This window comes from Clarias gariepinus, chromosome 12, assembly GCF_024256425.1.
Source record: "Clarias gariepinus isolate MV-2021 ecotype Netherlands chromosome 12, CGAR_prim_01v2, whole genome shotgun sequence".
Classification (NCBI taxonomy): Eukaryota; Metazoa; Chordata; class Actinopteri; order Siluriformes; family Clariidae; genus Clarias; species Clarias gariepinus.
In genome coordinates, this window is record NC_071111.1 from 12,038,548 (window position 1) to 12,062,511 (window position 23,964).

The window sequence follows — 23,964 nt, forward strand, 5'->3', positions numbered from 1 at the left end:
TGACAGCAGGTTATGCTAAATACTAGACTATGACCTGTTCTGGGGTCTTGACGATCAAATAAAGCTCCAGTTTTCATCACTGTGAAGTCCAGACTTTCCAATTTAGATAGGAACGTTTCAAACGTTCAAAAAACAACTTTGTGTGCTGATTAATTATTAGATCATCAAATAGGATTTGCATGTGTCACCTTACCTTTGAGTGAAAAGAGGTTGATGTGGCCTGATATTTCCCCTACTCTCCGCCATTGTGCCATTAACCACCAGCACTGAACCTGCACTTGTTGGAAAAAAAAAAACCAGGCCAACAAAATGATGGATCGTCTCACATAATGTTTAAGGTAGGGAAGGATCTGAGAGTACTTCTCTCCAGAATATGAGTAGGAGGAATGACAGGGAGGTACAATATTTTCATGTGTGTCAACGAAAAGCATAATAGACAGATCCTCCTGAGAGACGAGGCCCAAACTCGGGCCCCCCTCCTACATCTACCTTCCAACATGGTGTTTGATTGAGTATCTTGTCCTGGGTGTAGTGCTGCAAAACATTTGCAAGCTAATCAGTCAATTAGGACTCTCTTTGTGGGTTGACAAGTCCCAGTTGCAGTCGGCGTATAAGTGTGAGTGTGTGTGAGTGCGAAATCACTTGCCACATTGGGTGCAGGATTGTATTAAGTGCACTGGAGTATATGATTGGGAGTAGATGGTTGGCTCTCCGTGCTTGTAGTGTAGCAGGGATCGGCCGAGCTGATTGTTGAATGCGAGGTAATGGCTTCCTTGTGGTTCTGTAAAGCAGGATGCTTTGTTTTATTTGGGAAAATATTGAGCATAGGATGGAAGAACACTATCATCTCATGATACGACGCATAAATATTGACGTCTTCCAAGTAAAGTTGTGTCTGGGTTAGGAAGGAATATGACAGTTTTTGTGTGGAAAAAAAAGAAAAACAGCCAAATGTAACCAATGAAAGCAATCACACACACATATGTATATGTATTATAGATGTGATTACCTCCTCTCTTAACATGAGTCACACCACACGCCTTCAAATCTATGCATAAATATTAGCACCCTTCCCCCTGAAGTAGGTTAGTTAAGGTTACCATGGTAATGGCCATCTATTGCTGCAGGAATTATGGCAAGATTATATCCTGCATCATTATAGCCTTCTATATCTGGTAAAGCTCTCATTTTGCATCTACATTGTTTAGAACATATTTAATCACATATAAAATCTTTTTACTGCAAATAAAACATTCCACCTTGAAAGAGTCTTGGATTCCTTGGAGAGGACTGGATATATTTTGCATCACTGTCTTCACTGGCTGAGATAAAAACCTACAGGAAAGAAAAAACAACATGCTTCTCAAGTCCCCCCACCCCCATCCCATCCATTCAGCCCTCAGTCGTGTTTGAGTGTCGATAGTATTTCTGCTTGAGAGAACATGGATGATGTAGTGTGTCTTGGGTACGCTGTGAAAGATGGCCCATATTGTTTGGAATACATTAGTGTGCATGGAGGAGGACATGGCCCTGACTGCAGAGCCGAGAGGCAAGCGCGGCATGTCACGACAACACGTTCTGACAAAACTTGACTCCATGCCACTGCCTCTCCACATCTCTGCATCTACTGAGGTGTGAGTCACACCAGCGATATGACCCACTTCATAAAAGGCCATTAGAGAATGGTGTCATCTGAAGGTTTGAACTGAACAAACTGAGCACATTTCACAAACCCGGTGGATATTAAGTTCTGTTCGGGCAGGTTTAACAGATTTACATGTGCAGCTGTAATTATTACTGGAATATCACTAGGAGTTGAGCCTCTTTGAATCTGTCAGGTCGATAATTAGACGGGAAGGATTATGCAATATTTTGTCCTTTGTTAAATAATGCAAGGTTATACACAGCAATCAGGCGTGAGCCGATTAACACCACAAAACATTAACACATTAACATTGTCAGTTACTGTATGTACCAGCAAACTGGTGACAGGATCATGCGGTCCTGAGAGTTTGGGTGCCAGGTTGGCAGCCTTAGGCTTTTTGCTGGGCCGGGCCTCTTGTGTAGCGAGCTGTGGGGCACAACTTGCTAAAAATGTCAACAGAAAGAAAGTCACCAGAACACCTAATGCACCACAGCTCGCTACACAAGGGGCCCGGCCCAGCAAAGAGCCTAAGGCTGTCAACCTGCCACCCAAACTTTCAGGACCCCAATCCAATTGGAAACCCATTGGATGCATCAGATAAACAAGTCGGATCCACTGCCGACATCCAGCTTCAACATCACACCCTCTGAGGTCTTGTGGAGTCATGGCCTGAGGGGCTAAATCCACCCAGGCAGCACAAGGGCAACCCACACACCACAGGGCATAATGTTTTGCATCATATTATTATGGATTTTGAAAAAATCTCTTGTCCACTACAGCCTCAAACAACAGTTCTTGACCGTCACGAGTAGAACCTTATGTAATCTTCTGCTCATTCTGTTGTAACTCAACCACCTCAAGATTGAGCACTGATGCATTTCTGCTCAACATTATTGTTAAGAGGGGTTATATGAATTAACACGACAGATTCCTGTCAGATGAAACCAATTAGACCATTCTCCTCTAATCGCTCTCCGGAGAATTATCGTTCAGTAAATGTTTTTTGTTTTTCGCACCACTCTGTGGGAGGATTTAATATAAGGATGTATTGACCTAGTAAAAAATACAGAAATGTAAAAATTTAAATGATCTATAATTATCAATCTCAACCTAAGCAGCCATGTGCACATAGTGCACAACAAGTGCTCAGAATAATTGCAAAAAACCAAACAGTTTGCATCACAATGGGGTCTGTTTCAAATGTAATTTTTAGTGTGATGGGCTTTATAAAGACAATCCCTACTTTGTGAATTACGGACAAGTCTTTTATCCTATGTCATGTGTGGAAATCCTCTCTTGTTTCTGTACATGTGACTGATTTATTTATGGTTCTAAAATAATGTTGAACATTAGTATGAAGTACAGTGACAATCAATGGGATCCATCAACTTTTATTGACATTCAGTTACAGATTTATTTCATAAAACGAATACTGTATAGTAGCATTCTGCATTAGCCATAAGACAGGCAATCACATCAGTCCTGGTTCCCCCACACTAAGGCACACAACATGATCTATCAAGTGGCACTGTGTCTGCCGACATATTTGTTTTGCTACGACTCAATAGCACCTGATTTTGTTAAATGAGCTTGTCTCCTTAACAATGCAGGAAACTTAATTAATGAAACAGATGGAACGAGTATGTGTAACTGTAGGAGATCTTGATGAGCCTTCAGGGAATCTAATGGTGAATATTTTCCTCATTTCATAAGTCAAGTATCATATGATGTAGAAATCCATTGGAGACGTACTGTATCATCAAAAGCATGTCTTGTGACATTAACAATTTGCCTGTAGCCTACTCTCTTCTATCTTTAATGGTGAGTAATCAGTTGACTTAGTGCAAGTCTCTTACTTTCAGTCTAAGTCATTAAATCTTTACCAACTCTAAGGCCTGGAGTCGAATAGAAACTGCTGAGATTTTCAGCACAGCAGAAATTTCTTTTAAATTACCAATAAAATGGAGGAGAGATTTTAAGTGGCACAAGGGAAAGGAAGCCTAAGGCTTATGAAAAACCTAAGTTAAGTTTTTTTATAGCTTTGTGACATACCTCTGACTCTCAATGTATGATATTGATATATCACAATTATCCCACCTTTTCTTTCATTGAACGTGTCCCTTTTTAGAATAAAGTAGTATCATTTTCTGAAACATCATTTGTATTATTGTATGATATACAAGCGAGTTCACCTTTAAGAAATTCCTTCTCACATACGGTCCAGTACACCATCTGTCTGTATCTTATATTCTTTCATGATTTCTATATTGGTACAAACTGGAGTAGGTCCATCTCATTCATCATCTCATCTTTTCAGTGTGAGCTGGGAGACTTCCAGTATACATAAATAACACTTGCATTACTCCCACAATGTTGGGATAGGTTGAACAGCATAAGGCGACTTCAGTAGCAAACTGAATCATGCATCATTTATGAAGCAGATGATCTCGTATTGAGGTTTTAGCAGAGTGGGAGCAGAAATAGACTTTAAAGTAAGTTTACGTAGGTACATATTTACTGTATATAGTACTGTGAAAGACAAAGACTAAGTTTTTTTCTTAAATATAGAAACTAATTTCTTTATGGAGCCAGGTGCTGGTAATAGAAAAGGTTGTTTCTGCCTATAGGTAAAGCTTGGTATGTTTTAGAGAAAAACAGTGAAATCAGTCTCCTTGGGTCTGCTCATTTCCTTTAGACTGCATGGGAAGTTTTGGAGGATATTACAACCTGGTGAGATAAAAGCACATTTAGTTTTCACTTCCTGTGATCCTTCTCTATCTACTTAGCTACAGATGTGAGCCTGCTTCCAGTGAAATGATATACAGACAATCATCTCAGGGATTTTTCAGGCACATATCAGAAAAAGCTGACAGCCGTAGCATCAGATTCCCACAGAAACCAGTCTCTTAAATACCAAAGCTCTGAAGACTGAAGCTCAGAATCAACCGACATTTTGATTTTGCATCTTACACTCCGTCAGGATAGAGATCTCTGCAAAAAGACAGAACCCGAAATAAATTTGTCTATTTAAAAAAAAAAAAAAAAAAAAAAAACTAGCAGGGTGGAACTTTCTAATGACATGTACTTTTTAGAATGTTATTGAATGTCAAAACCTTTAAATGTCCACTTAAGCTCCAATGATATGGATAATATGGCTGATAATACGATCACTGAGCCATGTGGAACAAAGTCATTATCATCTGATGATAATGATAACTCAGCATTTATAAACTACATCTCTACTGTAAAAAGTAATGATGACCTTTCTTTATGTTCCTTTCTTGGTGCATTAGTCTAAAAACATCAGCTGACCATATGAGATTTATTTCCAAGGAAAAAAATAATTGGATTTAACACAATTAACATTAACCATTAATGTTAAGCAACCACAGATAAATGTTAAAGCCTGGTTCCTCCGAACCTAAATTTACGCTTGTAAAAGAAATAAAAAAATAATAATAATATTTAGAAAATATTGGGAATCTTGAATATTTAAATACAGTCGGGTTTGAATTAATCTTAAATTCAGGTACCAAGACTATTTAAAAGATTTAAACAAGATAGATCAAGTCATAGAAGTTTTGTCATGATAATAATCGTAATGTATCACATTAAAGTTTCCTCAACAAACATTATCACTTTTAGCTTTAACCTATTAACTATATCTGCAAACAGGTACAGTACTAACGCTAGCTTCTAATAAACAAAGCAAAGAACACAAATAATTATATACATTTTAATTATATACAAGTAATACATAATAGTAACAATAATAAATATAATTCTATGGACATGTTTGTGTTTGTCACAAGACATATTTAAGTACTTAGACTAAAGCTTATTTTAATATTTATACCTGAAGCATGTCCAGAATTATCCAAATTCACTATAATTAAAACATGCGTCAGCGAAGTATTTGTTATTTACTTTATACATGGACTTAATTTTAGTAATGTTTTGAACAAATATGTATTGCAAGTGTATTTGCTTAACATTATAAATAATTCTAGTTATTACACTTATAAATCCTGATGTTCTTGCTTTACTTTAAGGGAGCCTTACTGTAAAGAGTTACCACACTCATGTTGAATTATTTCCCTGGTTTGGGTCTTTGCCTATTCAATATTTATGATTCTATATTCAAGTCTCCTACGATTTCTAATTTTGCTTTCTGTACATGGGTTGTTCATGTGCAGGAAGGGGGAGATGCTTTAATATTTAATATCTTCTTGTTGATTGAAATGTCTACATCTATTATTTGTCCTTTAAACCCGAGCGATGTTGAATTCTTGATTATGATTGGTGTTGATTTATTTTCTATCACAACAGCTCTGACTGAAGAGCTGCCTATAAAGCAAATCAGACGGTCCTATTAATGTGCTTGTCTAATGTAACAATGTAACAAGTTTATACTGTATTAATGTTTAATGAAACAATGTAACAACTTCATATTAATGTGCTTGTCCATGTGTCTTCTATACAGGCACTTTTTACATGAATGGGTTAAAATGGTGGATATGATGACATTGTCTGTGAGGAGATGTTTATTTAGCATTTTTGGAAGGAGTCTTCAGTGTCAGCATTTATACCATCAGAGGTACAGTATATGACTATATGATTTACAGGGGGCTCGTCATTTTTTCAGTAGCATGCCAGGCTGCATTTTGACATTGAATCAAGGATAGATTTCTAGCTGCTACTGTATGTCTGAGTGATATCAGGAACTAACTTACTGACTTTCAACAACATAAAACGTAACCATAAATGGAAAAAGGATGTTTTTTTGATTAACAATGAATTTGCATTGTTGATTTGCTATGGTTTTACAGCAAATAATCAGAGTGGTAACAGTCACTCTGATTAATGTTGGGCCATTCATCACATGACCCTGACATTAGGTGTTGTATCAACAGTGCTTCAATGCTTAATTATTAAGGTTGGTATACATTTATGCATTTCGGTTTATGCACATTATTGACATTTCTGTCCTAGCTTTATGCTGATCAATACAATTTTTTCTGCATTCGAATCAATGTTACCTATTTGGAGTTTTTAATGGAGACCATCGACAGTCCTGTCTGTCATTTTAACGCATTTTAGCTTTCCAGCATTTGACATAAATTGACTCCTTCTCTAGAATGTGCTTTTACAGAGTGTGTGAGTAAGATTCCTCCAGCCTGGCTGTCCAGTGCATCCCTGTATGGCTATTAACTATGGGTAAAATGTGTATTGGTACAACCATGCTATCTTATTAGATGTGCCATGGAGCCTTAATTTGAGAAGGCTAAAAATATATGACAGTGGAAGTGATAACGAGGGAGTGCAGGAAAGACAGTTTTGTTAAGAAGATGTTGTAAAATGTATCACTGTCAAAAAGGAAATTGACTTAAATAATGTTTATTGTTTATTTAAAGTTCATTATTTATAGCCAGCCCTATGCCATACGCAGGTGGCATTAGATGTCGTGGGGGCGACACTAGGTGGTTAAATTCTCCCCATGATTTTGTGTGAAAAAAACACATCTATGTTTACATGTGTCTGTAAGTAACTGTGCATAAATAGATTTTGTTTTTGTCATATTTTGAAAAGCTTTTTTCACTATACTAATTTTTTCACCTATAAAGCTACTGTAGCATTCCCAAAATACAAAGCTGTACCTCAAATAACATTGCCAAAAGATTTTTTTTCTTTTTTTTTTTTGATTAAGTTCAGGGTTTCTGGGATGCTCTGAATGTTTTCTCCAAGTTAATAATACATTATTACAACTGTTAAAAAAAAAAAAAAAACTCAAAAAACATGTTCATATAACGGACAGAACATCTATATTTAATCTTATGTACACATATGCAATAATGTTGTGCTGGAAATTATTTGTGAACTCACACTGTGTTGTGGATATGAAGATGCATTATGGTGAGTGGGAAACAATGCACAAGTAGACAGTGAGTCGTCAATAAGAGATACGGCTTTAAAGTGAGAAAGGGCGTCTGACTCGGGAAATACGTTTGCCATTGATCCTCTGTTCTCAGAAGAAGCTGGGAATTAAAGGAATGGGAAACAAGCTTGTATTGTATTAGACATACAGTAAATACCTCAATATGAGAATTTTAAGTGTTATCACAGTTTATTAATTGTTTTTCCCGGTACATTTCTTTTCTTAGTTACTGAAAAAACTATTTATATATTTTTGTCTATGATGAGATTTCAGTCTTTCCAAATAATAATGAGTTCTTTTGATGAGGAGTAAGAAAGCAAGTTAAAAGCATACAGCTTGGATTAATTAATAATAAGAAAAATATTATTATTTCATTTTAATAATAATGATTTTTTTAGTAAAATAATTTATAGTACACTTGTAGTTGTAGTAATACCACTTTTTGATTAAGGTTTGGAAAAGCCTTAATCCCCAGATATAAATATTTCTCATTGATATGACTGGCTCCACTCAAGTTCTACCCCTGACACTGGGGGTAGGCTAATGCATATTATTCTGATTTTTTATTCTTTTAGAGCTACAGTAGAGTTTGGTTCATTAAAGTGATGTGACAAACAATTATGTGAAAGCCAAAAATGACAAAACATCAGTTTATGGCCATAATTATTTTTCTTTCATTATCACACTTTGATAGAATATACCTGAACTTAAAGAACCCATACATATATTTGAAAAAAGTTAATTCTTTCTGTGAATCTATTCTATATTGATCAAGAAGTAGACTGATGAACACAGCATCTAAACATGTTTAAAACTCTGCCAGCCAAGTGTGATCACACAATTCCACTGAAACATGCATTGTCACATGGACTTGAAATGTACATTATATTACCCTAATCGGGTCATTTTGTATTTAACTCAAGTATAAGTTGTCCAACTACCTTCATATTTGTCACATTCTACATATTCTGCATTTTTTCAATTTAGCTATAGACTTGTGGTTAAGATACGTGACACAAAAGGAAACAACTTTCAGTTCAGGAAATTCTGTAGCAGATTTCACTCTGTGAGTGTTTTTTCCAATTGACCAAAAAAGTATTGCTGAATGAAAATGTCCTGCTTTATTGAATGTGTAGCTTAGGCTGTTTATTGATGTTGCAACCGTGATGGTCTAAAGAACGTATTAAGGGATACTGTAAGTGAAGGTCAGGGCATGTCACTGGCTCCATTAGTCAGTAGACTGGCGTGATATAGTGTATTATTCTCCGAGATGTAGAGAGTAATGATATCTCTCGCTCTCTAGAGAACAAATTACTAAAAAAAAATTTTTTGTAAGTATAACACTTCATTTTTACCATTTTTCCATGTTCTCTTGGTCCATGCTTGGTGGGTTTCCTCTGGGTACTCCAGTTTCCTCTCACAGTCCAAAGACCTGCAGATTAGGCTAATTTGCATTTCCGAATGGTCCGTAGTGTGTGTATGTGTGTGTGTAATGGATTGGCACCCTGTCCTCCTCCTGGGATAGGCTCCAGGCCCCCCATGTCCCTAAATACAGGATAAAGCAGCATAGACGACGAGTTATTTAGTGCAATGTATTTGCAACTTTAATATACTTATTACAAAATAGCAAACATGTGCACCTCATTACTACTGTATATCTGCATTTACACTTTAGTATACTAAGACTTGAAAAGGCAGCCAGTTTATTGGGTGTTGAAAATGTTTAGACCTACTGCTGCTCTTCGAAATATATTGAGATGTCGGAAGTGCTGACTAGTGTCAGGTTAAGTTGTTAAGCCTTAGGTCACAGGAAGTAAATCCTGATTGAATGGGTTTAGACAAACACTACAACACAAATTTTTCCAAGCTAGTCTGATTGTGCACTATATTGGAGACTAAAGAAGACCAGAAGACCTTGGCACACAAAACAAGATGATGGCCAATTTGGTTTTTAAACTATATGGCTAAATGTTTGAGGACACCAGACCCATCATGCACATACGCGATGTTAAACTCTCCCATTAAAGATTTAATTCCCCTTTGCTGTTATAATAGCAGCGACTCTTCTGGGAGGGCCTGGTGTACAGTCTGCCTTTCAGTGCAACCCAGTGGAGCTGAAGTCAGGGCTTTTTTCCTGCCTCTCAAGTTCTTCCACACCTAGCTTAATGAAATTAATTAATTTTTTGGTGAGAATGTGGTGATTTCTTCTTAATTTAGTCACCGCCAACTCCCACGCGTCTTCGCTCTTTTCCAGATTTAGCAACAGCTACCCATCAGAGAGGGTGAAGGCAATCACCTGCCTCCTCCGAGGCACATGAAGTCAGCCGACTGCATTAAGGGGCTTTATTGCCCTTTCTTTTCGAACCCGGGGCATAGTCATGCTTGCATTCCAGACGAAAGTATACTTCAAACTCTATTGCAACAGTTTGCCGAAGGCTGACATACTGTATGGGTCTTATGGTCAGATGTTTACATGTTATGTATTTGTAGTTGCATCAGCAGACAAGAAATTTACTCCCACACATACACACACAAAGTGCAACTACAGCACGTGTATAAGAATCCCACCATCTGCTGCACTGCACACACATCAGCCAAGGTGAGATCTGGTATTAATTTGTGTACAGACGACCGATGAGGTTGTCAAATCAGGAACACATGTTTACACTGACAAAACTGAGTAAGATAAAGTGCAGTGTATTGTTACACACTTCATACTTTAACATGTTAACATGCAATAAATGCATTATGCAGGTTCAAATGATATTTTTTGAAGTGCTCAAGGCACTTAAGTGTTCTTTAGATGGATAACGGTTCAAGATCCATACTCTTTTAAAAAAAAAATTTGGATCATATTTGTGAAAAGTAAGCTATTCGGAACCTTTATTTATGTTCAGGCTACTGACGGCATGGTGGTGTAGTGGTTAGCACTGTCGCCTTGTACCTCCAGGGTCTGGGTTCGATTCCCGTCTCTGTGTGCATGGAGTTTGAATGTTCTTCCCGTCCTTGGTGAGTTTCCTCCCACTGTCCAAAGATATGCAGGTTATGCTAATTTGCATTCCCAAATTGACCATAGTTTGTGTGCCCTGCAATGGATTGCCACCCTGTCCAGGGTGTACCCTGCCTCGTGCCCTAAGTCTCCTGGGATAGGCTCCAGGTCTCCAGGATAAAGTGGTATAGAAGATGAGTGAGTGAGTGTCCAGGCTACTTCTTTTCCCCTCCAAAAAAATCTCATTCTATTCAATGACCTACACAAGTTATGGTGGTGATGTCTCTGGCTTGTGTTACAACTGTATGTTGTAATAATATAGATAGACAAGACACACCAGCTGGGACAGAGCGTCCAGGAGTGTTTTGACATCCTTCCCCACGCAATGAACTAGTGCGTCTTACTCCATTAATCCTGAGCTAGGGCTTGGGGGCGAACTAGGTCACCAAATAATGAGGGCACAGCATGCACTGCATCGTAGCATCCATCTGCCAGCTACATGCGCTTGCCTCTGCCCGAGATGTAGAGGACTCAGGAATAAACAAGGCAAGAGGGAGCTCTAAGGCCTGCCTTCACTCAATGCTGGAGAAATATTGCTAATGCTAGGCACCAGTGGGGTCTTATGTGAGTAAAAATAAACAAACACAACAAGATTTCTTAATCTGAGGAATAAGGGGCCCCATTACGTAAGATATAATCACAATATGACTTATTCATCTGAAAGTGGTAATATGCTGATTATATGTTTGTTTTTTGTGCATATTAGTTTTTATAACTGAGGAAAACAGTAGAGGTGACTTTATATACAGTATATACTGTAGAAATGCACAAATTGGCTTTAGAAATCCAGCAATCCAGCCATACCTCAAACAAAGCTGCCAATTTATTAAGAACTTCATCCTTAAGGTTTCAGCAGCAACAGCTGGCACTGTACTGTAGGCTATTGCAGCGATGTGCAATGCCCATATGGACACTGGTGATGGAATAAAGGGCCTCTACAGTAAGCACACAAACTTGACTCTTGCACTTGTTCTTCAGTCTCTCATCTTCATTAAACCTGCTCCAACCACTATAAAGCACTTTCACAATTGAGGCTATAGGGCATGCGTTAAGTGCAATCAGGTCGGTTAGGTAGAGCTGAAGCTTAGACAGCGGGGGATTACCGTATAATAACCTTGATTAGTTAGTGCAGTGTTATGAAATTCTGATGACAGTCAGTATGGGACTCCTTTATTACTCATTCACTCATCAGTAAGCCTGGATGTTGAGGTGCAAGCATGTGGAATTTTTGTATTTTAATCTAAAGCAAATACCTTTGATTGAATACTTATTTCAGTGATTATTATATTACAGCTGAAAATAACTCTTTAGTAAGGTAAAGCTCATGTAGTATAGGGAAAAGGTGTTACAGTTAAATGATAGTCTTAAATCAAGCAAAGAAAACAACTAAGAAGATTGTTCAAATTGTAGATGGGTTAAGAACTGTCCAACGCATTTTCTAACAATTAGAAGAGTAGTAAGGCAGGTAGTCCGAAAAACATAAATGACTCTGACTAGAGCTATTTAAACTCTTGGTGAACTTGCATTGTAAAGTTTAACAGTGAATGTAAGCATAATCATTGGTGCATTTGTTAATAAGACTAATCTAGAAAAGGCATAAAGGCTGGACTGTGAAGCAATGGAAAATGGTCATGTGGTCCGATGAGTTCAGACAGACCCTATTCCAGAGTCATGGTTGCATCAGGTTGAGAAGGGAACTGCATGAAGTGATGCACCCATCATGCATAGTGGCCACTGTACAAGCCTCTGGAGGGAGTGTAATGATCTGGTGTTGGTTCAGTTGGTCGGATTTAGGCTCAGCAATGTTATGTTGCAGTACAGCTAAGTCACAACCGAAATGTACTGAATAACCAGGTCATCGCATCAGTGCATTTTTTATTATAGGATCACAGTGCCAAGAGTGGTTCTGGGAGAATGAGGAATCGCTTTCACGCATGAATTAGACACCACTGAGCCCTGACCTAAGCCACATTGAAAGTCTTTGAGAAGTGCTAGAGAAGGCTCTACAGAGTGGTTTGACTCTCCTGTCATCAATACAAGATCATTGCCAAACATTAATGCAGCCTTGGAGGAAACAAATGTTGTGGTGTTTCATAAGATTGTTGAAACAATGCCAAAGAAAGTGCATGCGGTAATAAAAGCTAAAGGTGGTCCAACAAAATATTAGAGTGTAGGACTTTTTTTGGGATGTCAGAAATTTAGCTAAAAACCTTTGTAGTTCATTGGGCATTTAAACCAAGTATCTGACTGTAATACTTTTGGGATATGTTTTTTTTTTTCAGCCTTTTGTATTTGCGTCCTGAAATGTTTGCTATTTTTTCTTGGCAAAGTTACTCAGGCTCTATCAGTTTTACCAAAAATATTGAGGTATTGGCTTTTACTAGGCCATTGTAATACTTTCAGTTTCTTAGTTTTGAACCACTTTAGTACAGCTTTAGCAGGCTACGTACAGTAGGTCCACCCCAAGCTCAAGGTTCTTGCAGACAGTAGCAGGTTCTCTTCTACAATTGCCATGTATTTGGCTTCATCTATCTTGCCCACTAATAAAAAAACATCCCCTGTAAACACAACACTACCAACACCATGTTTCACTGTGGAGATTGTGTCCTATAGGTGATAAGTATTATTAGCTTTAGAGGAACCAAACTGCTTTGTGCCAAAGCCAAAAAAAGGAAAGTGTTGGAGACACTCACTCACCAAACACTTTCCTCTATCCCAGGAGACTTAGGGCACAAGGTGGGGTACATCGCAGGTCACACAGACTTACACACATACTCACACGGTCATTCACACACTACGGGCAATTTGGAAACGGCAAATACAGTAGCTTAATCTGCATGTCCTTGGACTGCGGAAGGAAACCAGAGTACATGGAGGAGACCCACCAAGCACGGGGAGAACATGCTAGCTCCATGCACACGGACCCCGAGGCGGGAACCCGGAACCTGGAGGTGCAAGGTGACCGTTCTTAAGACTAATCCACTGTTCTGCTTTGCTTTGGAGACATCAGACAAAATTACCTTTTCCACATGTTTGCTTTAATTCTGAGGAGATCATTTAAAGCTCAACATACAATGATACAAGCTCAGAAATCAAAACAAAGACTCTGATGCTCTAAACCAGCAATGCTGTTTGCTGAGCCACTGTGACACCCACTGGGGAAAAAAGGTTTTAATATAATTTTAAGCCTTGTGTGAGAACATTATTTGAAACCTGGCAGTAAGATTCATAATACTTTCGCTGTATGCTACTGTACTAAATAGTATGCGAGTACACCATAGTAGTTTATTGTTTTTGGATATGTTCTCCTGCAACTAGCCAGCAGGAATGTTTCCATTATTATTATTTTTTTTATTAATGAGGCATTATAACCCTAAAACCTCCAAATCTTACATCCAACAGCCTTCAGCAGTCATTGTTTTAATGATACAGTTTCTCTATTCATATCGCTTAATTCTCTAGCCGTCTAACCAGAAACATAGTACAAGTATAAGTAATGTTTTAAAAGTGAACACTGCTGTGAATAAGCCAGTTACACAGACAATGCTCCTGTAGCGAGCTGAGCGAGAGCTTTATGATTGATTGTGAGAGATGTGGAAAGCATCATACCAACTGCTGCCTCCAATTAGCTGTGCTTCCACCATTGTAACTCTGCATGGCAAATACACTACATCACCGAAATGAATGCAGCCTTCAGTGTTGTGTGTTCACAGAGCACTCGGTGGGAAACAACAACAATAGTGCATGGAAAAAACCTTAACTACCGAAAGATTGGAAAAGAAATGAACCTATAGGATTGGCACATAGGGCAGAGTATCTTATAGCTACAAGATTGAATATGAACCTCAGTTTGCTAGTCCAGTCTTGTATATGGCATATCACATATCCTACTTTGTCTTAGTTTCACAGTACTAGTACCCCGTGACCCTGTGTACAGTATTAAGTGGGATCAACAATAAGTGAGTAAGTGAAACATAATTATAAAACATACTTTTTGTTAGATAAGTATTTAACAAAATAGCAAGAAACAATGTATAGTGAAGTATATTGTGTAGATACATTTAGTCTTATAGAGGGAAATGCCTGGTTATAACACATTCACATAAAACACTTAGTCATTTCTAGTAGAACTTGCAGAATTTGTAGAACAAATCCATATTATATATATATATATATATATATATATATATATATATATATATATATAATGTTCGAATTGTAAAAAAAAAAAAAAAATCAAGCTGGATGGTGTGGTCAAGTATTTATTTATTTATTTTATAAGCTTACATAATGTAAGCTTAATTAAATCAACTTAAAGCCATCTAAACAAAACACATGAATTTAAACATGCAATTTTTTGAACCATCATTTGATCCTTTAAATGGCTTTCATCTGGGGACGATTATAAGAGTAGAATAAAAATCTACATAAACATTAGTAATGAAATTATTTAATTTAATAGTACTGTAGTTTTGTATGACTACGCACCAGTCTCTCTCTCTCTCTCTCTCTCACACACACACACACACATGCACACACATCATCAAATTACTATTATGGCATTTAAAAACCTATTTTTGACCCTATTGTACCCAAGCATGTCGGTTCTCTACTTTTTGAAATGGGTCAAAAGCTGTGCTTAAACTGTTCTCTTGGCCGCTGCGGAAATAGGAACAGCGTGAAAAATTATGCAAACTTGCGTAAGCTTGTGAGCAGCGTGTTACAATATTGATTTCTGATTGGCTAATCGCCATTATTTATAGTTTGTAAATGATCGTTTGTAGAGAGTTTTAATATTTCATTTTCATTACAAATTTTACATAATACACAGCATTATTAATCTAATCTAGGGGATAGTGGTTTTACAGAGGGAAGGTTTGTCATTTTTTTTCAACAGGGAGTATGTCATCCCACCGCATCGCCCTTCAAATCGAGCCCTGTATATGTGTATATATATATATATACAGTGGTGTCAAAACTATTCACATTCATTACTTGAGTAAAAGTATAGATACAAGGGTTTAAAAAGATTACTTTAGAAGTTGAAGTATCAACTCAAGCGTTTTACTCAAGTATGGTGCGAATTATCTGGATGTTTTTTTTTTTTTTTTTTTTTTATGACAAGCTGAAATAAAATAGGAGTAACGAGGCTATTTTTAAAATGTAAGGAGTAAAAAGTACAGATAATTGCGTGAAAATGTAAGGAGTAGAAGTGAAAAGTCAGCTGAAAAATAAATACTCCAGTAAAGTATAGATACCCAAACAAAACTGTACCCTCTTCATCTATTCCACTATTGCCCTCTTTGTGGCTCCTTTGACTCTTTTTTTAATAATGGATTTAAGGGAGCTTTTTACCAAACTCTGATTGACACTTACAGAACTTTGCCCCAGGGTTGTTTTAAATGCATTTATTATTCTTAAATAAATCTGTTACTTTAGGCATGTTCTCCCACCAAATCTGGCATATTTGTAAAGAAACCACCTAAAATAGTTAACTCCATCCATCTAGAAACCTTTGTAGTCCAACTAGAGACCGTGGAGGCCAATGGTGACCATTATATTTATTACCATTTTTACAACCGTGGTAGAACCTTTAGTCAACATTCACACACTACGGGCAATTTGGGAACGACAATTAGCCTAACCTGCATGTCTTTGGACTGTGGGAGGAAACCGGATTACCCGGAGGAAACCCACCAAGCACAGGGAGAACATGCAAACTCCATGCATACAGACCCTGGGAGAGAATCGAACCCAGACCCTGGAGGTGCCAGGCGACAGTGCTAACCACTACACCACCTTGCTGCCTATAGTTAACTGCACACATGGTAACCCTATTCAACTAAACATATGACATCTGATGAAGCAGAACTTCGTTGTTAAAACTTTCACTCACTTTGAAACAAATGTGAATTTTTTAAAGGATATAATATAATAAGGATATACTTATGCAAGATACTGACTTTCCATCCTGAGGCTTTGAATCCACTCTCTTCTGTAAGAAGTTCATAAATAAACCATGGAAATTGATTGTCCACAGATGCTCATGTTGCTTTTTAATCCTGCATGATCTTTGACTGGCAGATATAACCTTATTAAACCATATTTATCTGTGGTTTGGAAGATAAAAAGTCTCTTTTTTCCCCACATACTGAAAATGAAGCAAAGAAGTGGTGCAGTTGATATGGATATCTTAGTTTTAACCAAAATGCTAGCTCATTGTCATTCAAGACAGGTCCACAGTTCCCATTAATCCCCGTTAGTAAACAATATGAGGCACATTGAATAAAACACACATTTTTTGTCAGTCTAACCTCCAGTGCCTTTGACAGTAGGCCTTTGGCAATGAATGCACAATTAGTTGTGCTTGTATAAATATTTGAAGAGGAGAAAATACCTCTCTTGATAACTGTGTGTATTTGTCAGTGGGATAGTTTCCATATGGAGAGGTTAATTAAGGTTATTTTTTTATAAATATTTAAATGGAAGGACTTGTTGTGCTGGCCTAAACTGGTTTTACAGTGTTATAACACATGCATTTATATATTTACTATAGGATATATTACATAATCAGGCTTTCGTTACTCTCGCATAGTCCAGGATCTACTGTAATAACTACTATATTTGATTAAACCTCAATTTTAAATTTAATTTGTGCTAAGATTTTATTTTATAAAATATACTTTACACTATTGCAATATTCTAAATAGAAGATGCAGGACCTTTAATCATGAGCCATTACCAAATAGTATAGCTGGCTCAATTTGGGTTCATTATTATTATTATTATTATTATTATTATTATTAGGATTATTTAAAGAAGAGACTGTACATAAAAGTATGTTATGTTTGTATATATAAAAAAAATCACTGTACATTTACGAAGCTACACTTTTTTTTTTTACAACATTTAAACATTAATATAGATTTAGTGTTAAACCAAAGACCCACATTTCCCATTAAGGGAGGAGCTTCGAGCTGATGTGACTATCCTTCATCGATCAGTCTTGTAATCTGAGTAGCAGTCGATCACAAGCAAACTCAGAAACCGGGCAATGGGTTTTGCAACCGTATACTCATTGATATGCACATGCTGAAGCACCATGCAACATGATTTTGTGCATTTTTCACCTCCAAGCTGTTTTCCATTCATAACTAGTCTGATGAACACAGCACAGGAAGTGTTATTAAAAACTGAGACGCAAATTATAAAGCCATCATATACTGTAGAGCGTCGAAGGAGAGATACTGTATACTTGTACTGTACATACCCAAAGTTCAAGGTTAATTAATTCACCAACTGTGTCTTCGAGATATATTTCAGAACCCAATATGAAGGAAGTGTGCCAAGTAATTCTCATATGGATGAGCGAGCTGTGAAAAGTGCTTAGTATGAAGAATGATAAATCCTATGGAATGCAGATGTAAATATATCTTCAATATATATTTACATTAAGAAATTATCACAAATACATCCAACCTTGAAAACTAACAAAAAAATTTTTAATCAGCCTCTAAGGCTTGACATGTGAGATCGTGCTAATTTGCCAGATCTTTCCTGTGAAAGGATGGGAACAGGACCGAAGAATGAAACAGTGTTTATGGATTGTCATGGCTATGCAGAAATGTGACACCATTTTGTGGTTGTTAAATCCCCTGAACACAAACACACAATGCTGGAACACAAGCTACATGGAAATGATAGATTGTCTTTGGTTCGGTATCAGCTGCACACCCACGTGAAATTTACAGCCTCATCCAAACGTCATAGCGAGTGCAATAATAATGTTAGGATTATGTCCTGAAAACGTCTTAAAAAAAAAAAAAAAACTAAACATACAGGACGTGTTAGGACCCAACACATTAACACAAATGCCAATTCGTTACAAATCTGAAGTTTTCAAAATCATCCAATTTTATTTCTATTATAACATTTATATATACTTTATATACCTCAACTGTGCACTATATATTTTATATAGCTATGCATTTTTTGATATACATAATTTTTTTATTATTATTTTTATTTCTAGTTACGGAGGTGTCGGCACGATTGCTTAGTGGTTAGCGCTGTCGCCTTGCACCTCCAGGGTCTGGGTTCAATTCCCAGCCAGGTTCGATTCCCGCTTCTATGTGCATGAAGTTTGCATGTTCTCTCCGTGTTTGGTGGATTTCCCGGCTTCTCCGGTTTCCTCCCACAGTCCAAAGACATGCTGATTAGGCATGTTAGACTGCCGTTCCCGAATTGCCTGTAGAATGGATGTATGTGTGTGAGTGTGTGCCCACCGATGCATTGGCACCCCATCCAGGGTGTACCCTGCCTCATGCCCCAAGTCTCCTGTGGTCGGCTCCCTATGTGACCCTGTGTACAGGATAGAGCGGTATAGACGAATGAGTGAGTAAGTGAGTTACAGAGGTAACACTGCTGACACCACATTTGTAAAAAATATGCCAAAAAACTTAAAAAGTAATACTTCACTAAAGTAATTTTTGCATATTATGCAAATGATCAACATTTAGGTATGTGGAACCAAATTGTCCCAAGGCATGTATAATAATTTGAGTAAACAAATGATCTTCAAATAAAGTTCACTGTACACCTTATTTACTAAGAAATATGTTCGTTTTTTGTCTGCACAAGCATGAATATCATCCCCAGTGGCACATTTCAATGAGATTGCATCAGAGAGTCGTTGAGCCATACCGGAAACTACCTTTCAAGTTTTATGATATTAGTGCAATGTTTATCTTGTCAAGCGTCTGCTGAAATCTGATTGGCTGAATTTAGCTCATCATTTAAATGGACAGTTTGGCAGAAAATGGAGATACAGAATACCAAATATTATCTCAGTTGGACTCTAGAGAGACCTAAGACCTGTCAGAACTACAGCTAACAGGAACTACAACTCCCAACACCAACGCCCCAGCTCACCTGAGTACTAACACACCTGAGACTAATTACAAGACACAGATATAAGAGACTCGCGTACTTCCGGTCTTCCGCTCTCTGTGACTTGTTCCAGTGTCGTTATCAAGCCTTTTTAATCTTTATGCCTGTTGTACATCGCCCGACCCATGCCTGTTTACTGGACTTTCGATTTGGATTATCCTTAAACAATGTATAAATAAACATCTCAACTGCACTTGCGTTCTCCAAGTCTGGGTTCTAACCAGACCTGAAAAAAGTGATTTGAGTAAATTATGCTCCATCTCTTTAAACTTGATTGACATGTGGTAGCCATATTGTTTACAAATCTCAATATGTTCTTGTTCATTATTGCGTTTAATAGAGATGGGTAACAACAGGGACCACACAATACGATATGATCACAATACATACTGTAGGTGCCAATTCGATCTGTATAGCGATTTTGTTAGTATCCCGATTCTGTACATGCTGTCAAAACCACACCACCTGTAGGATCATAAAGGAATAGCAACATTTTACTATCTCAAATACACTCACTCACATACTCATCCTCTATAGCACCTAATCCTGTATACAGGGTGACAGGGGCCCTGGGGCCTATTCCAGGAGACTTGGGCACAAGGGTACACCCTGGAGAGGGTGCCATTTCACATACACACTCATTCACACACTAAAGGCAATTTGGGAACGCCAATTAGCCTAATCTGCAGGTCTTTGAACTGTGGAAGGAAACCGGATTACATGGAGGAAACCCATCAAGCACAGGGAGAACATGGAAACTCCATGCGGGAATCGAACCCGGATCCTGACAGTGCTAACCACCATGCCACCTTAAATATAAACATATCTAATTTAAAACTGAATAAATAAAATTGATACATCACTGAGCCTAATTCAACATATGCAAATTTGCAAAAATATAAGTGGGTTGAATGAGATTAAGTACTTTAAGGTGTTTTTTTTTTGGGGGGGGGGAAATCCAAGGACTTAGGTTTGTAAGACTTATAGCTTATGTGATATGGTCTAAAATATAAACCTTAATACAACTAAGAAGAAGATTAAACCTATTCTGCTTGCCTGTGCGCTGGAGCAGAAGACTCTGTTCAACAGGTTCCACATCTGTATGTGCACTGGGTTTTGGTTTGCCCTATTCTTTCCAGCAGAGATTCAGAATGATAACATTAAGAAAAACCCAATTGAGTGCCAGGACCTATTAATACTGTAACAGTGCTCAGACCATTAATTAAATGAGCACATTAATATGAACCTGTAATTTAAATAGAAGCTGGCAGTATTGTCTGAGCTGCTATTGTAAACAGTTAATCAACACTCCCCATACAATCAGATTTAAAAAAAATCAAGAATTTCAGTGCTAGTTTTTTTGTTTTGTTTTTGTACATCAAATGGATTTTCACAGAACAGAGGACAATTTATTTAACAGATCTAATCCACTCTAATTGGTCTTTAATGATCCTATAGTAGGAACAAGGTCATAAAAGTGTCCAAAGCCAACACAGTCAGCAGTCGTGAGCTAACGCTCCCATCCTGATGATCTGCCTTTGAGGTGTCCTGAGAGCTCTCTGGCTTTTCTCCAGCTCAGTTTAGACTTCAGGGAAGTCATATAGGGAGGAGCAGGACTGGTTTACACTCTGTCTGGATCAGCTTTGGACAACAAGGACAAGCAGAGAATAGTGTGATATTTTAAAGAGAAAAGAATTGTCTTACACACACCACACTGCAGAGCATCTCATTAGTGTAGATGATATCTCCAGCTGAAACCATGATGGGGTTATTAGCATAATTGTACTGTACATGTGATTAGAAAAATGTCGCAGATCTGCACAGATTTGAAATGTATCCCCTGGTTACGTAACACAGTAACATTTTATCGCTTTCAAAATATTTTTTTTACTCTGAAGAGCCATCATATGAAAAATGACGATAGAGTTTTTTCATTGCTATGAGATATCCATTTTCAAACCAGAACACTAATTACTTATTAATCATTTTGGCCCTGTTCCTCACATTAAGCACTGTTTTTCTGGAAGACAGGCATGAAACGCAGGCCAAATGTGTGGACTGTAATTCGCTATTCAGGGTGGAAGGAAGTGCTGGTGTCCGATCAGCAGCGTGTTATAATTAACAGGCAATGATATCTTAGATGCAAATGACTCTTGGCACATGCGCTAGTGAGGTTTCAGTAGATTGTAATTATGTCTGCCAGCGGCCATGTTCTCTTTAGTGTTTATGCGAGTGTGTGAGTGTGTGTGTGAGTGTGTGTGTTCAGGGAGCTCAGGGTATGCAGTTGCAGTTCATTTCAGAGGTTTCAAAAGTGCTGCTCTAAAGTAAAATCACTTTAGCCTTGAAACAATATCTTGCTCTCTGTCTCGCTCTCTGACTCACGTGCAGATCTGAGGCCGAAAAGTAGGTTGGATCTGGAGGTTACAGGTTTAAAAAATCAGCAACGCAATGATAATGATGATGAGGAGGAGGAGGAAGAGGAGGAGGAAGAAAAGGAGAAGCAAAACAATGATAATGATGATGATAATAAGGAGGAGAAGCAGAACAATTATGATGATGATGATGATGATGATGATGATGATGATGCATCAAATATGCAATTGTCTTACGTTGTCCCAAAGAGCATGCAGCCCTTTTGAGTCTGACTCATGAGACAACATGAGTAGAAAGAACAGGTATTAAGTTTCTGAGAGAGAGAGGTAGAAAATAAATGAGTCTACTGTATTGCCAATTTACCGTATTGCTGTATGAATAGTCCGACTTCCAGGTATCAAATGAAGAACTGAATAACTTGGTTTCATTTAACAAAATGGCTTCCACATCTATTATTCAGCAACTTCTAACACAGCACTTGATCTACTGTAGCACATCCTATTAGTTTGTTGTTGTTTTTTTCCACCAGCCAAGGATTACTAGTTCCTCCCACCCTATATGATGCTGAAAGTGTAATGTATACTCAATCTAGGAGATTTATCATGCTTATTAATAAAAGTTCATTTTAAGTCACCATGCACTCATTTGCTATACATACCATTATTTAAAAAAAAATATAATTTGCTTTGTGAATTGTAAAGTGAAAAGAATGCACCTGAAACCACATCCTGTACATCTGACATCTGAATAGCCACTGTGCATAGTATTGATATTAACTTCACACTGTGACCGAACTTTAAACACAGCAAAATATGATGAAACCCCTGCCACGGCTGAAGCACTTGTCACAATAGATGCTATAAATAACTTCCACTTACAGTAAAAGTTTATCTCATATGTATTAGTATATTAGTACATTTTAATATATAGTACATATTAGTATATAAGCACTGGAAAAATGTTCTATATCTATAAAGAACTATATCATTTCTTTATATTGTGGGAACACTGATTGTATGAACGTACCCATAACGTATCCCATTAACTCTGGCTCTCAGGTGATCTCAAACCTGCCTCTCTTTTCTTTCTTTCTAGGTTCCATTGCACGATGCTCCTATATCAAGTACCACTATTCCTCAGCCACGATACCCAAAAATCTGTCCTACAACATCACCAAGACCATACGGCAGGACGAGTGGCACTCCTTACGTGAGTATTCAGCAATTTTACAGTCGAGTGTTACAGTATATCTCATTCTAAAGCATAAACAGTTGAATGAGAAAGCTATATCATTTCTATTTTTTTTTGAGGATTTATCACTCTGACTGATTACACATATACATTTAAAGCCTTGTCGAAAACCTTGCACAGCCTGATTTGTTCGAAAAAGGAAGCTGTTGTATTAGATGAATCAAAGCTGCAGCTTTCATTTAGACTAAAACAAATGTAAAACTGCAAATTCCCTTTTTATCCATTAAATGATGTCATCTCTGCCCTGATTGTGGAAGTACTCAATACTTAATTCTAAAAAAAAATGAAAGAAGAAAAGGTAAGGAGCTGAGAGAATCACTGTGTTGTTGAATATAGTCTGGTAGTGATTTCCCAGTAGATTCAACCCAACCAAGAAACAGCCATTTGTTGTTTCTTCTAAATAGGACACAAGTCTCAAGTCCCAAATATGCCTTACTAACCCATTTTTTCCTCAGCAAAAGCATTTTAAAAGAGATCCCAAACAGTTATTAAAAGATTTGGTGGTTTAACCAGCACATTAAAACAAAGACTCTTTCATGTGTCATAAATCATTAAAGCGTAAATGTATGTACTGTATGTATGTATGTATGTATGTGTGGATGGATGAATACTATTGATCCTGTAGGATATTTCATATGCATATGTATATACACCAACTATCCATAATGGGCCTGTGGTGGCTCGGTTGGTTAAGACTGTGGGTTACTGGGTTACTGATCAGTCTCTGATCAGAACCATCACACAGTCTCTGGCACGTCAGCT

The 23,964-nt window shown here is 37.5% G+C and overlaps 1 protein-coding gene across 1 annotated transcript in view; it reads left to right on the forward strand.

The window, feature by feature from the left end:
• The window catches only part of tmem178bb (transmembrane protein 178Bb), a 109,854-nt gene that overhangs the window by 31,819 nt on the left and 54,071 nt on the right, over positions 1 to 23,964 (forward strand). Inside the window, exon 2 of the mRNA XM_053508702.1 lies at positions 23,047 to 23,160. Coding sequence (XP_053364677.1) covers positions 23,047 to 23,160 — 114 coding nt within the window. The remainder of the gene's footprint in view (positions 1 to 23,046; positions 23,161 to 23,964) is intronic.